The 12,511-nt window shown below is 41.7% G+C and overlaps 1 protein-coding gene across 1 annotated transcript; it reads right to left on the bottom strand.

Moving 5' to 3' along the window:
• Positions 1-4,504: 4,504 nt before the first annotated feature.
• On the bottom strand, positions 4,505-9,714 carry LOC106613700 (tax1-binding protein 3). Its single transcript, XM_014216232.3, has 4 exons — positions 9,466-9,714; positions 7,341-7,460; positions 6,931-7,008; positions 4,505-6,390 (listed from the first exon to the last, which is right to left on the bottom strand). Exons 1-4 carry the CDS (start codon positions 9,577-9,579, stop codon positions 6,256-6,258), a joined length of 447 nt encoding a protein of 148 aa, XP_014071707.1. The 5' UTR covers positions 9,580-9,714; the 3' UTR covers positions 4,505-6,255.
• Between the last annotated feature and the right edge of the window lie 2,797 nt (positions 9,715-12,511).

Here is a 12,511-nt window from a genome sequence, read left to right as displayed (position 1 = left end):
TTGACATTATAGTATTTTCACTGAAATACCACCATTAAATTCTCCAAAGTAGTAAAATAATGTTAAGTATTGGAGCTGTAATGTGGGTGAGGTCATTGCGCTAGTATCTGGATTGCGTCCTACCTGACAGGTCGCTCCTACCAGGTGGCGTGGCGAGAATCTGTCTCCGCACCATGCACTCTCACCACTGGTGTCCCCCAGGGCTCTGTTCTAGGCCCTCTCCTATTCTCGCTATACACCAAGTCACTTGGCTCTGTCATATCCTCACATGGTCTCTCCTATCATTGCTATGCAGACGACACACAATTAATCTTCTCCTTTCCCCCTTCTGATAACCAGGCGGCGAATCGCATCTCTGCATGTCTGTCAGACATATCAGTGTGGATGACGGATCACCAGCTCAAGCTGAACCTCGGCAAGACGGAGCTGCTCTTCCTCCCGGGGAAGGACTGCCCGTTCCATGATCTCGCCATCACGGTTGACAACTCCCTTGTGTCCTCCTCCCAGAGTGCTAAGAACCTTGGCGTGATCCTGGACAACACCCTGTCGTTCTCCACTAACATCAAGGCGGTGACCCGATCCTGTAGGTTCATGCTCTACAACATTCGCAGAGTACGACCCTGCCTCACACAGGAAGCGGCGCAGGTCCTAATCCAGGCACTTGTCATCTCCCGTCTGGATTACTGCAACTCGCTGTTGGCTGGGCTCCCTGCCTGTGCCATTAAACCCCTACAACTCATCCAGAACGCCGCAGCCCGTCTGGTGTTCAACCTTCCCAAGTTCTCTCATGTCACCCCGCTCCTCCGCTCTCTCCACTGGCTTCCAGTTGAAGCTCGCATCCGCTACAAGACCATGGTGATTGCCTACGGAGCTGTGAAGGGAACGGCACCTCCATACCTTCAGGCTCTGATCAGGCCCTACACCCAAACAAGGGCACTGCGTTCATCCACCTCTGGCCTGCTGGCCCCCCTACCTCTGAGGAAGCACAGTTCCCGCTCAGCCCAGTCAAAACTGTTCGCTGCTCTGGCACCCCAATGGTGGAACAAGCTCCCTCACGACGCCAGGACAGCGGAGTCAATCACCACCTTCCGGAGACACCTGAAACCCCACCTCTTTAAGGAATACCTAGGATAGGATAATGTAATCCTTCTAACCCCCCCCCCTTAAAAGATTTAGATGCACTATTGTAAAGTGGTTGTTCCACTGGATATCATAAGGTGAATGCACCAATTTGTAAGTCGCTCTGGATAAGAGCGTCTGCTAAATGACTTAAATGTAAATGTAATGTAAATCTGTTTATCAATAGAAAAAGGTGTATACCCTTGAGCCATTCAATCATGTGAGCCTTACCATTGTTTCTTCAAACTCAGATATTGTCCTCTTATATTGATGTGATTTTTATTGTTGACAAAAACAACAACGGTGATCAACTGTGGTTTTTAAGGACAAACAGGAAGTGCATTGGCCATATTTGCTGTACCATGAGAATTTGACATTTATAGAAAAACTGTCAAAGGGGGCCTTTAAATAAGTCAGATGGAGACTTGAATACCATCCATCTCAAAATAGTATGCAATGTTTAGCCTAGACAAAGTTCAAGCCAAGAGTTCTTAATGGCTCAATAGGCCATTTTTCTCTGATACTTTTTAAAAACAAGTAGGCTATGGCCTATCCTCAATTTAGTGTTTAATTAGAATTAAATGTGTGTCTCCTAGTTCTGACCAAGTATGAGCAAGGCTCTTTCTCTAGGTTTTTTCCCATTCAAATTGTGAAGGCTCCCACTGGGCAAAAACTAGTTGAATCAACGTTGTTTCCACGTAATTTCAACCAAAAATACAATGTGATGACGTTGAAGCTACTTGGAAAACTGATTGGATTTGCAAAAAGTAATCAACATAAGGGCATTTCATCTTTTTTTAACCCAACTTTTAACCTAAAACCAATGACAGAGTGAAATGTTTTGTTGATTTTACGTGGAATTCATGTTAGTTGACATCTCAACCAAATGTATATCAAAACTAGACGTTAAAATGACATCTGCGCCCAGTGGGCTGGAATTGTCCAACAGCTGAATACTGTTAATTGTGTGCTGCATCTTTTTCCCTCAGAACAATCAGCGATTGGAAGCTATGGTTCCATGATCACATGATTCCAGTCTGGTGTCTCCAAAGTGATGGGAGCAGATTGCATCACTATGGAAACACAATTGCCCTGTCACAGCGTGGGAGATTTGGACCATGTATGATCCACATTTAGCCAGATAATTATGCACTTCTCTGTAGAAAGTAAGGCATGTCATTTGCAGGATAGTATGTGTGATGGGTGATGGTTCCATTGTCTTGCATGAAATGTGAATTGTTAATTAAATCAATGTGATTTTCTCAAGTGTGAAATGGTTGCTTGATCCAATGTAAATCAGTACAGATAAGGGAGAAAAAATAAGAAAGTCTTCAATTCTATCTCTGGGTTTCAAAAAGCCAATAGATATTTATATTGACAAGAGTCCAGTTTATTAGTAGAATATCAGTATGAATAGTTTCTCAATAAGCTTATTGTTTTGGCATAGTTTTGGTTTGCGTTTTCTACTTCAATGAAATGATTTCCTCTACATGAACAACTACTCTACTACAGTATTATTTATTAGGAGGTGATTATCTCATATCTCATCAAATCCAGTTACCTAGCAACAAGCAAACAAGAAATCTGTGGTCAACCGCATCCACTGTAGCCCCACATAAAATCTCCCTGCAGTGTTTAGGCAAGTGGAATGGAGCATGCTTCCCACTGCAGTAGACCCCCCAAAACATTCAGCCCCAATCAGACAAACAATACTCTTACTGATGTCTTCATGTCAACAGACTCACTCTCTCTCTCTCATAGGGAGAAACATACCCACACAATGTGTGTGGCGCATGCAGTTTTCTCATCAATTATTTCTCAAAAGATTTCAGCTAGCATCTCACTGAATCGACCCCCCCCCAACAAAACACTAAATGTTTTGGATAGCAGAGTTACCTCTCACCTGTAACCCATGATGGGACCACGTCATTAGCAAGACAATTAAGGGAAAAATTGTGTCATGTCTTCATCTTTGTTAATGACAGTCATGAATACAAATATGATGAATTGGATAAAAGATGCTGATGTGATGCAGGGATGTTATTCTTAAAGGGAAGATGAGGGAGAGGATGGACCTGGCTGCTCTAGGCGGTGCATCAGGTGTTGTTGCCACACCTGCAGTTAAAAGGGGAATGTTTGTTTTTAGACAAGTGGCAATATTAATCCTTAAGAGTTGATTGACACACCCGCGAGAACAAAAATCCCCATCAGTCTGTCTGTTTAAACTAGATATCAGATTTTTTGTGAGGGCTGCGTCTCAATCCACCGCATCCGCGTACGTCGACCTTCCTCATCTGTGATGGAAAGTGGCAGAGCCACAGCACTGTTTGTCAGACATCCCAAAAATCGGTCTTCTCACGAAAACTTCTGTAGTGTCAGAAAGGTTTGGCCTAGAAACAAATATGACCACACGATCATGATTGTGTCACGGGACTCGATGGTGCCACAAGTGTCACGGACCCATCTGAAGGTAACCCGGTACCAGTTTAAAAAATAAATGGAAGTATGGAGGTGGTTTTGTGCCAACAAAAAGGGGTTAAATGTGTCCAATTTTTTAAAATATTTCCTGAACTTTCTTATATCTTCTAGATATTGGACAGACACTTCAAAAACCTTATTCCTTATGATACATTTGTTGAATGTTTCTTTTGCCATCTATGAATGTGTTATTAAATGTGTTTCTATTGCCCCCCCCATATAAAATGCCTGAGCAAACAGGGAAAGGTCAGGTAATAGATTCGCTGCTTTGAAATGTCATCCGATTACTTTCGAGTTGGAGACATGAATATATCTACAGTCAATAGTGGTGATAAAGGCCATGCAGATCAAGACAATTTGACAAAATACAGTACAATGAACAAACAAGATTGAAGATCACATCTTTCAATATGACAATTATAAGAATCAACCTATGAAAATACTGTATCACAAACACATCTGTTTTTCTATTGATTAATATGCTACATACAATGGTGGATGACGGGGTAATGGTAAGCTGTGGAACTGCCCACACACACACCATGAATCTATGCACACACCAGGATGATCCAATTGCTTCAAATCTAACAGTCACACTTTTTTCTCCACCACTCTTATGCTCACTAACACCATTTAATTAGCAGCTGTGGATCTGTGAAGAACAGCTGCTCTTCATGGTTTTAGCTGATGTTGGGTTCTTTTTTCACAAAAACAGCTTGTTTGGGATATTTCTTCCAACATCCAGTGCACACTGGGAAGGTAATATCCCTGCTCATGTCTTATAACCAAATATTCTCTATCCATCCCTCTGGGACCCACAGTATGGGTGACAGTCTATGGGTGACAACAACCACAATTGTTGTAAAGTGCCTGACAAACACATAATACCGCAAAAAAGAAAGCAATCTTTCAGTTCATTTTTGATTTATGTTAAAGAACATTCGGAAAGTGTCCAGTATACAATCATATGCCAAAATGGTAATTCAAAGGTTTACCTCATATACTTGGAGTAATTATAAAATAGATATTTTAACACAAACGACATATTGATAGAAATCAACTTTATAGAAAATGTTCATGCAAGGCTACATTTATCAAAAGGTTGGGCAGTCTTTTGAAGTGTTAATTCTTTACAGAGTTGTGTGTAGACTTAGTTACATCACTCTGCCAACGATATACAGTATAATGATAATCTCCCAATTCAAAGAATTCTAGCAAAAACAAAGCCATACAAAATATTGAATTAGTAGAACATACTATGACGTGTATGTATATTAGGTAACATTGTAATCCACATTACAATATTACCTTACCTTTAATTCATTTGAATAGGAGTTGATAAGATTGGATTAAAAAAGTGAGGCATCGCTGTGTAAAACATGGCTGAGGCAGTGAAAAAGGATATATTACTGAACTATATAGGAATGGAAAAGAGCATGAATACTAAAACCCTATTGGCGCCATCACGCTTTAGTTGTACTCACTCGAGTGTAATTTGTGTATTCAAACGTCTCATTTAATTTGATCCTTCAACGTTGGTTCAGCATGCAACCAAAGTGTATTAGCTGTCTAACATCAACCAGCAAGCAACCTAATTAACAATCCAACATGCCACTTTCTCTATATAAACCTGAGAAAGAAGGCACTTAAAGTTGACTATACCCTAGCCTTGATTTCCAGGCAACGATGGCAACACCAAATGAATTATACCCAGAGGGTTGAGAACGAGAAGTAACCGTCTTCCTGCTACACTACCTACAAAAGTCCAATCCTCAAATGAGTATTACAGTATTTGGTAGACAAGTACAATTAGAGTATAATGAAATATAAAGTATGCAGTTTGGCTGTGCTTGTTACTTTGGTAGATGCACTGCATGGATAAAGATAACAAAAAAAGATATATCGTCCAAGCCCGATGAATATTCATTACATTTCCCCCAACACAGAGCAGTGTTAAGCACTAAGTGTTCCATTCTTATTAATGCCATACATCAAACATAACAACTCATGTAAACAGGAAGCCTCTATGGAATACATACAAATTACAGTAGCAGATAAATGCTATGTGCGTTGTACCCATGTGTTTGCAAAGCATCTATCAATCTACAGTTTCTTGGAATTGTTTTCCTTTGGCTTGTAAAGACATCGACTTGAAAACATAAAATGATTAGTTGGCTAAATTAAAAATGACAGATCATTAACGGTAATGAAGTGTACTAATTACTTAATAAGTCATGCTCATGTCAGCTAGCAAAGGCATTAATGATCCCAATAACTTGCACCATATTGGTTCTATAGTGATGTTATAAAAGGGTTGTACCATGTTTGAATTGGGAAAATGTGAGTAGGACTGTAATCAATTTCATTTCAACTCCATCAATTCAGGAAGTGAAAAATCTGTGAAGGAAAATAAATGGCAATTTTCAATTCTTGAATAGCATTTTCTTCCCACCTCCTAAATTGACAGAATTGATATGGAATTCACTCCAACCTTACAGTTTGCAAGAAAAGCTTTGGAATACTGTGCTCTCGGTCACTGGCATTGTCTGACGTCAGATAGCGAACTCAGTCTGCACGAAAGCCCTAGCGTTGCATAGGAGGGACGCCACCTGTCGAAAGACAATGAGGTCACCAAGCTGCTGCTACTGTTTGGAGTCATTACATCATAGAATGTTTGACAGCCTGCTCCAGCGATTTCCTGGTCACCAGTAGCCGCACGACATCTTCGTTCTTCTTCGTCAGCCGTTTGCGTGCCTGATCGTGAGTCACCATGGTCATATCCCATCCATTTACCTTTTGGCAACAGACATCAATAATTATAATATTCTTCTTTACAGTAGTTATTATTCCTGATGTGAGGTAAGTATAATATCTGGATTGAATAGTGTACTGGTCTTTTACAGTCACTCGGCAAAGTCCAATCACAACTGGCACTGAGTAAATGGTGCCACCTTGTGGAAATGTATCAATAAAGTAAAAAGTCATCTAAGGTTAAAGGTAGACTCAGTGATATGATGTAGATGCAGAAAGTAAACAGCATAGTGGGTCAATTTCCACAACTAAGAGTGTTGAAGCGTGAGGCTTAACTTCTCTGCTGTTTTGGTGCCTTGGCTAGCACGCTGTAACAGCGTGAAGCGAACCCATGCGCAGATACTGTGTGACTTTGAGAGCGAAGTCTTGCATCTCGCTCATTTCAATATCTGCGGTGCTGCCGAGTCTACCTTTAACCCAGAACTAAAATTGTGTAATTTGGTCAAATGTATGTTTATGTAATTTGTCCAAGAAGGATTAGGTAACAGGTCTCGAGGACAAACGTTTGAAACATGCATTTACCTGCATTACTTTGTCTCCCATCATCAAGCCTGCAACTTCTGCTGGTCCCTCTGGTGTCACCCGTGTGACATAGATGCCCTGTGATCACACAGCCACACAGAAAAAGACAAAAACAACAAAAGAGAAATATATGAAAGTGTAACATCTGTGCATCTACATATAAAATGTACTAACTAACTAGCTTCAATAAACTGGTTTGATTATAGAACTATAAAATGCCACTATTTGAGTAACACTGTATGCTATTGTATAAGGTGAGCTATCTGGGTCTGCGGTGTTGCTACCTGAGGCTCGGGTTGATGTGTTCAGACCTGCTTTTCTGATACCTTATGACTGATGTTAATGGGGTTTGGCCAGAGCTGAGCTCCTGAGAACTGACAGGGAGAGTATTTTCCTTGTTTAACTCGTACCTTGTCTGACTTGTCTTCAGAGAATGGGTTCTGACCAGGGTCTTGGTCTATTCCTCCTCCAATGCTGAAACCCAGGATCAAATGTTCACCCTGGCGGAGTTTGCGGATTTCTATCCGTTGCTGTAAAACACATGAACATTGGGAGTCGAGCTTGGAGAGGAAAGAATTCAGAACATCAACAACCATCAAGTAGTTGTTATATTCCCATTGAAATAATAAAAATGTGGTAAATGAATAGAATATAAAATTGATTGCTGAGCACTGTGTTGTTCCCTTTAAGAATGTAGAACACTATGGTTATGAACAGGCTGTAGTTCCCCCAAAGGAACAAAGAGAATCCCACTGTTGTGTGAAGTCGAGCGACCGGCTGAAAGGGAAGCCCTCCGCCACCAACTGACTGGAGACACAGATTTGTTCTCAGTCTAGCTATCCCCATGGTCCAGCTGCCCTCTCATTAGAGCAGATGGAGTGTTCTGGCACATCCAGCTCACTGCTCTTTACAGCACAAAGCCAGTCTGTGTGATGGTGAATAAGAGGAGCCTCAGCAGTGTGGTTCATAGTGTCAGTGGTTCAAAGTTCTTCCAACCACTGCACTCAGTGGTCAACAATCATTCAGTGGATCTGAAGTTCTTGGTGATGAGAACATGGAAACCCTCATGGAAATGTATAACGCAGGCTGACCATATTAACGGAAAGATCAACCCAAAGTATCTGTGTAACCCACTGTTCACATGACTGACATCAGATTTGTCAAATAAGATCAACCAGAAAACAGCAGCATACTATGGCATTCAACTTATAGTGTATGGAAGATAGCTGTTGTATAAGAGTGGGCAACACATACTAAATCATGCAACTAAATAAGATTGGTGTGTGTGTAGCCTGTAGCCTAAATCACATCATTTTGTCACTAGGCTACTGGGCAATTACTCCATGACTCATTTCTTGCTGATGTTAGGAATAAACAGTGTGTTGCGAGGCATCCCATCGAAAGCCTCCTGGCTGATTTTATCACCGTCTGCTAAGGCAACTGCACCGCTCTCGACCAGAAGGCCCTACAAAGGGTGGTGCGGACAGCCAAGCGCATCACTGGGGGTGAGCTCCCAGCCATTGAGGACTTACATGCCAGGCGATGTCTAAAAAAGGCCTGAAATATTGCCAGAGACACCTACCCGAGACATGGACTGTTCTCCATGCTCCCGTCCTGCAGACAGTACTGGTGCATCAAGGCTCAGACCAACAGACTGCTAAACAGCTTCTATCCCCTGGCCATAAAACTACTACTGCTGCAAAAATGATTATTGATTGCCATTACCATTAGTATCTATCCATTGTGTTCTGTTGCTGGTCACCATTACTCCTGTAACTCAGCTTTGCACACTCTTGGCATAGTGGGACTATCACTTGTTTTTCAACAGGACAATGACCCAACACACCTCCAGGCTGTGTAAGGGCTATTTGACCGGGGGGGGGGCTTGTACCCAAGTTGTCTCAGATAGTTAGGTGACGCCTTCCTCTGAAACACTTCACTTTCATGCATGTAGCTTAGCGAACAATTTGGCTAATGCTAGCTGCTATCCATAGTGCAGAGATAACAGGCTCCCCCTAAAGAAAAAAAATGTTGCCAAGACAGAACAGTGTAACATTAGCTAGCTAGATTAATTTACTTTAGGTTAATACTAGATTGCGCATATGAAAATGAAATGCATAGCCCATTAAATGAAATTCTCCTAAACTGTTAGCAAGCTAGCTACAGCGGTTTCATTCAATCTAAAAGAAACAAGACTGACAACAAACAGAGAAAGGAGTAAAACGTAGATAGGTAGTTGGATTATCGAACAGCAATGTTTCGAACGAGTTTTACTGCTAGAATGTAACACTTTTACAAGGGTAAATTCGAATAACCAAGTTACATTGTCAAGAGTAGAAACAAGCAAGCATGACCACAACGTTACATTCACCATTGTAAACTGTAACGCTACAATGTGAAACCGATTTTTTTGAACGAAATACTTCAGGTAGGTATTTATAGTTTGCATCGAGGCACTGCTTGAAAGATTTTAGGCCTGGACAATGGATGCCGTAGCTATTGAATGAAGAGTAACGATATCATTCCAAAACTTACCACAACAGCAGTAACTGGTTGTCCTGGGATGAAAGACATTGTTTCAGACACTTTTGTGTTTCTCCCCGGTTGCAAATAACTCAACGGTCTAAAGTCGTTTTTTGCTCCTTTCATTAAATCATACAATATTCGAAGCAACTTGCTAAGCGTGAGTAACGACTAGCAAATGACTCCTGGCATGTAAAGACAGGGTTGGTGATGTCATACTGCCTTCCGTGGTTAGTCCTCATCATGGATCCTGTAATGTCCTGGGACAAGGTTGGGGTGTAGCCCAGAAAAGGGTTAGCCAGGCCCGTTACAGTATTTCTCTTTGTTTGTGTGATGGGCATACTACCTGCTAATTAAGAAAATAGTTATTCTGTCAAGAGCTTTACTGAATGCCCACTACTTTTTAAGGAATTAATTTAATTGCCAACTGGAAAACTCATGTCATGGAGGATTCATTACCACTAGAATAAATGGTGGTCTTTCTCACAGAATTCTGCTTTGTGTTTGACAGGGCATGCATCTCAAGTTAACTGCCTAAAATCAATGGCCTCTTGGCCTTTTCTCCTGTTCCCCAGTTAGCAAAATTACTCTGGTGCAGCTGTGGGGCACATACTTTGTGTTTTTCTGGACCATGTGCCTGGATCAAATACTGCATCGCCATCAGATGAAAAAGGAGTGGCCCAGATCTGGCACACAGAGTGCAGACTGATCAAATTGAAATGTGTGGCCCTCTGTAAAATTGTTCATTGTAAAAAGGTGTGGCCCATATCTGGTGCAAAACGATTGTAAAATAAAAAAGGTCTGGTTCACATACTGCACAAAGGTTGAGTTCCCGCTTAGATTCCCGGTCCAGAGGGTGGCTAGATGCACGCTGCCACATGGACCTTATATGGGGATATATTAAACCTGCTACTCCCCAAATCACATTTAAGTACTCTGCTATCAAATTATGTATTTAAATTAAAGGTTAAGAGCAGTTGCAGATGAAGTCAATCAAAAATCTATGGTTCATAAAACGTTGCAACAGGTAACATGAAGCATAGGAAAAACACTGAGTATACAGAACATTAGAAACACCTGCTCTTTCCATGACATAGACTGACCAAGTGAATCCAGGTGAAGCTATGATTCCTTATTGATGTCACTTGTTAAATCCACTTCAATCAGCGTAGATGAAGGGTAGGAGATAGGTTAAAGAAGGTGTTTTAAGCCTTGATACTGTTGAGACATGGATTGTGCATGTGTGCCATTCAGAGGGTAAATGGGCAAGACAAAAGATTTAAGTTCCTTTGAACGGGGTATGGTAGTAGGTGCCAGGCACACCAGTTTGAGTGTGTCAAGAACTGCAATGCTGCTGGGTTTTTCACACTCAACAGTTTCCCCTGTATGTCAAGAATGGTCCACCACCCAAAAGACTTCCAGCCAACTTTACAGAACCTTGGAAAGCATTAGAGTCAACATGGCCCAGCATCCATGTGGAATGCTTTCAACAACTTGTAGAGTCCATGACCCAATGAATTGAGGTTGTTCTGAAAAAGGAGATGCAACTCAACATTAGGAAGGTGTTCGTAATGTTTTGTAAACTCATTGTATATAGGTACTATTGACTTGCATCGGATTGATGCCACAAATGCAAAAAAAAGTTAGCATTTGAAACAGTGGCCAGGTAAACAAAACCAAAGCATGGACTGGTGTCATACCTTGTCCATAGACTGCTTACATTCTAAGGACATTTGGGTGAGCTTTCCTTATTCTTTAGAACCCATAGCGGCCATCTACGGCCATCTAGGCTGTTGCACAACTGAATGCATTCAACCAAAATGTGTCTTCAGCATTTAACCCAACCCCTTTGAATCAAAGAGGTTCAGGGGACTGCCTTAATTGAAGTCCACGTCTTCGGCGCCTGGGGAGCATTTGTTGTTGGGGGTTAACTGCCTTGCTCAAGTGCAGAACGGCAGATTTTTTTCCCACCTTGCCAGCTCAAGGATTCGAACCAGTGACCTTTTGGTTACTGGCCCAACGCTCTTAACCACTAGGCTTCCTGCCGCAAATGATGATATCGAGGTGTTTGAGATGAGTAAACAGCAGATATAAATTCAGTAAATTCGGAAAATATTCAGACCCCTTTTTCCACATTTTGTTACATTACAGCCTTATTCTAAAATTGATTAAATTGTTTTTTTTCCCCTCATCAATCTACACACAATACCCCATAATGACAAAGCAAAAACAGGTGTTTAGAAATTTTTGCAAATTTATTACAAATAAAAAACTGAAATATCACATTTACATAATGCTTTGGCAGCGATTACAGCCTCATGTCTTCTTGGGTAGGATCTTTGTACTTTGCTCCAATCATCTTTCCCTCGATCCTGACTAGTCTCCCAGTCCCTAACACTGAAAAACATCCCCACAGCATGATGCTGCCACCACCATGCTTCCCGTAGGGATGGTGCCAGGTTTTCTCCAGACGTGACGCTTGGCATTTAGGCCATATAATTCAATCTTGGTTTCATCAGACCAGAGAATCTTGTTTCTCATGGTCTGAGAGCCCTTTAGGTATCTTTTGGCAAACACCAAGTGGGCCGTCATGTGCCTTTTACTGAGGAGTGGCTTCCATCTGGCCACTCTACCATAAAGGCTGCAGAGATGGTTGTCCTTCTGGAAGGTTCTTCCATCTCCATAGAGGAACTCTGGAGCTCTTTCAGAGTGATCATCGAGTTCTTGGTCACCTCCCTGACAAAGGCCCTTCTTTCCCAGTTGCTCAGTTTGGCCGGATGCCCAGCTCTAGGAAGAGTGTTGGTGGTTCCAAACTTCTTCTATTTAAGAATGATGGAGGCCACTGTGTTGTTGGGGACCTTTAATACTACAGAAATGTTTTGGTACCCTTCCCCAGATCTGTGCCTCGACACAGTCCTGTCTCAGAGCTATACGGCCAATTCCTTCGACCTCATGGCTTGGTTTTTACTCAGACATGCACTGTCAAATCATGTCCAATCAATTGAACTTACCACAGGTGGTATTTGTTATTTTATTAGGATCCCCATTAGCTGATGCA

The sequence above is a fragment of the Salmo salar genome, chromosome 10, assembly GCF_965601325.2.
Source record: "Salmo salar chromosome 10, fSalSal1, whole genome shotgun sequence".
Taxonomy (NCBI): domain Eukaryota; kingdom Metazoa; phylum Chordata; class Actinopteri; order Salmoniformes; family Salmonidae; genus Salmo; species Salmo salar.
The sequence above is the reverse complement of the archived record's forward strand: the minus strand, read 5'-3'. Positions and strand labels throughout refer to the sequence as shown.

What these genes read in the sequence shown, in the direction of transcription:
- LOC106613700 (XM_014216232.3), bottom strand. Translation starts at nt 9,579, where the DNA reads ATGAAAGGAGCAAAAAACGACTTTAGACCGTTGAGTTATTTGCAACCG. An exon ending in CTGAAGACAAGTCAGACAAG is followed by an intron (nt 7,009 to 7,340) that starts GTACGAGTTAAA and finishes GTGTGATCACAG; the next exon opens with GGCATCTATGTCACACGGGT. An exon ending in TGGGAGACAAAGTAATGCAG is followed by an intron (nt 6,391 to 6,930) that starts GTAAATGCATGT and finishes TGTTGCCAAAAG; the next exon opens with GTAAATGGATGGGATATGAC.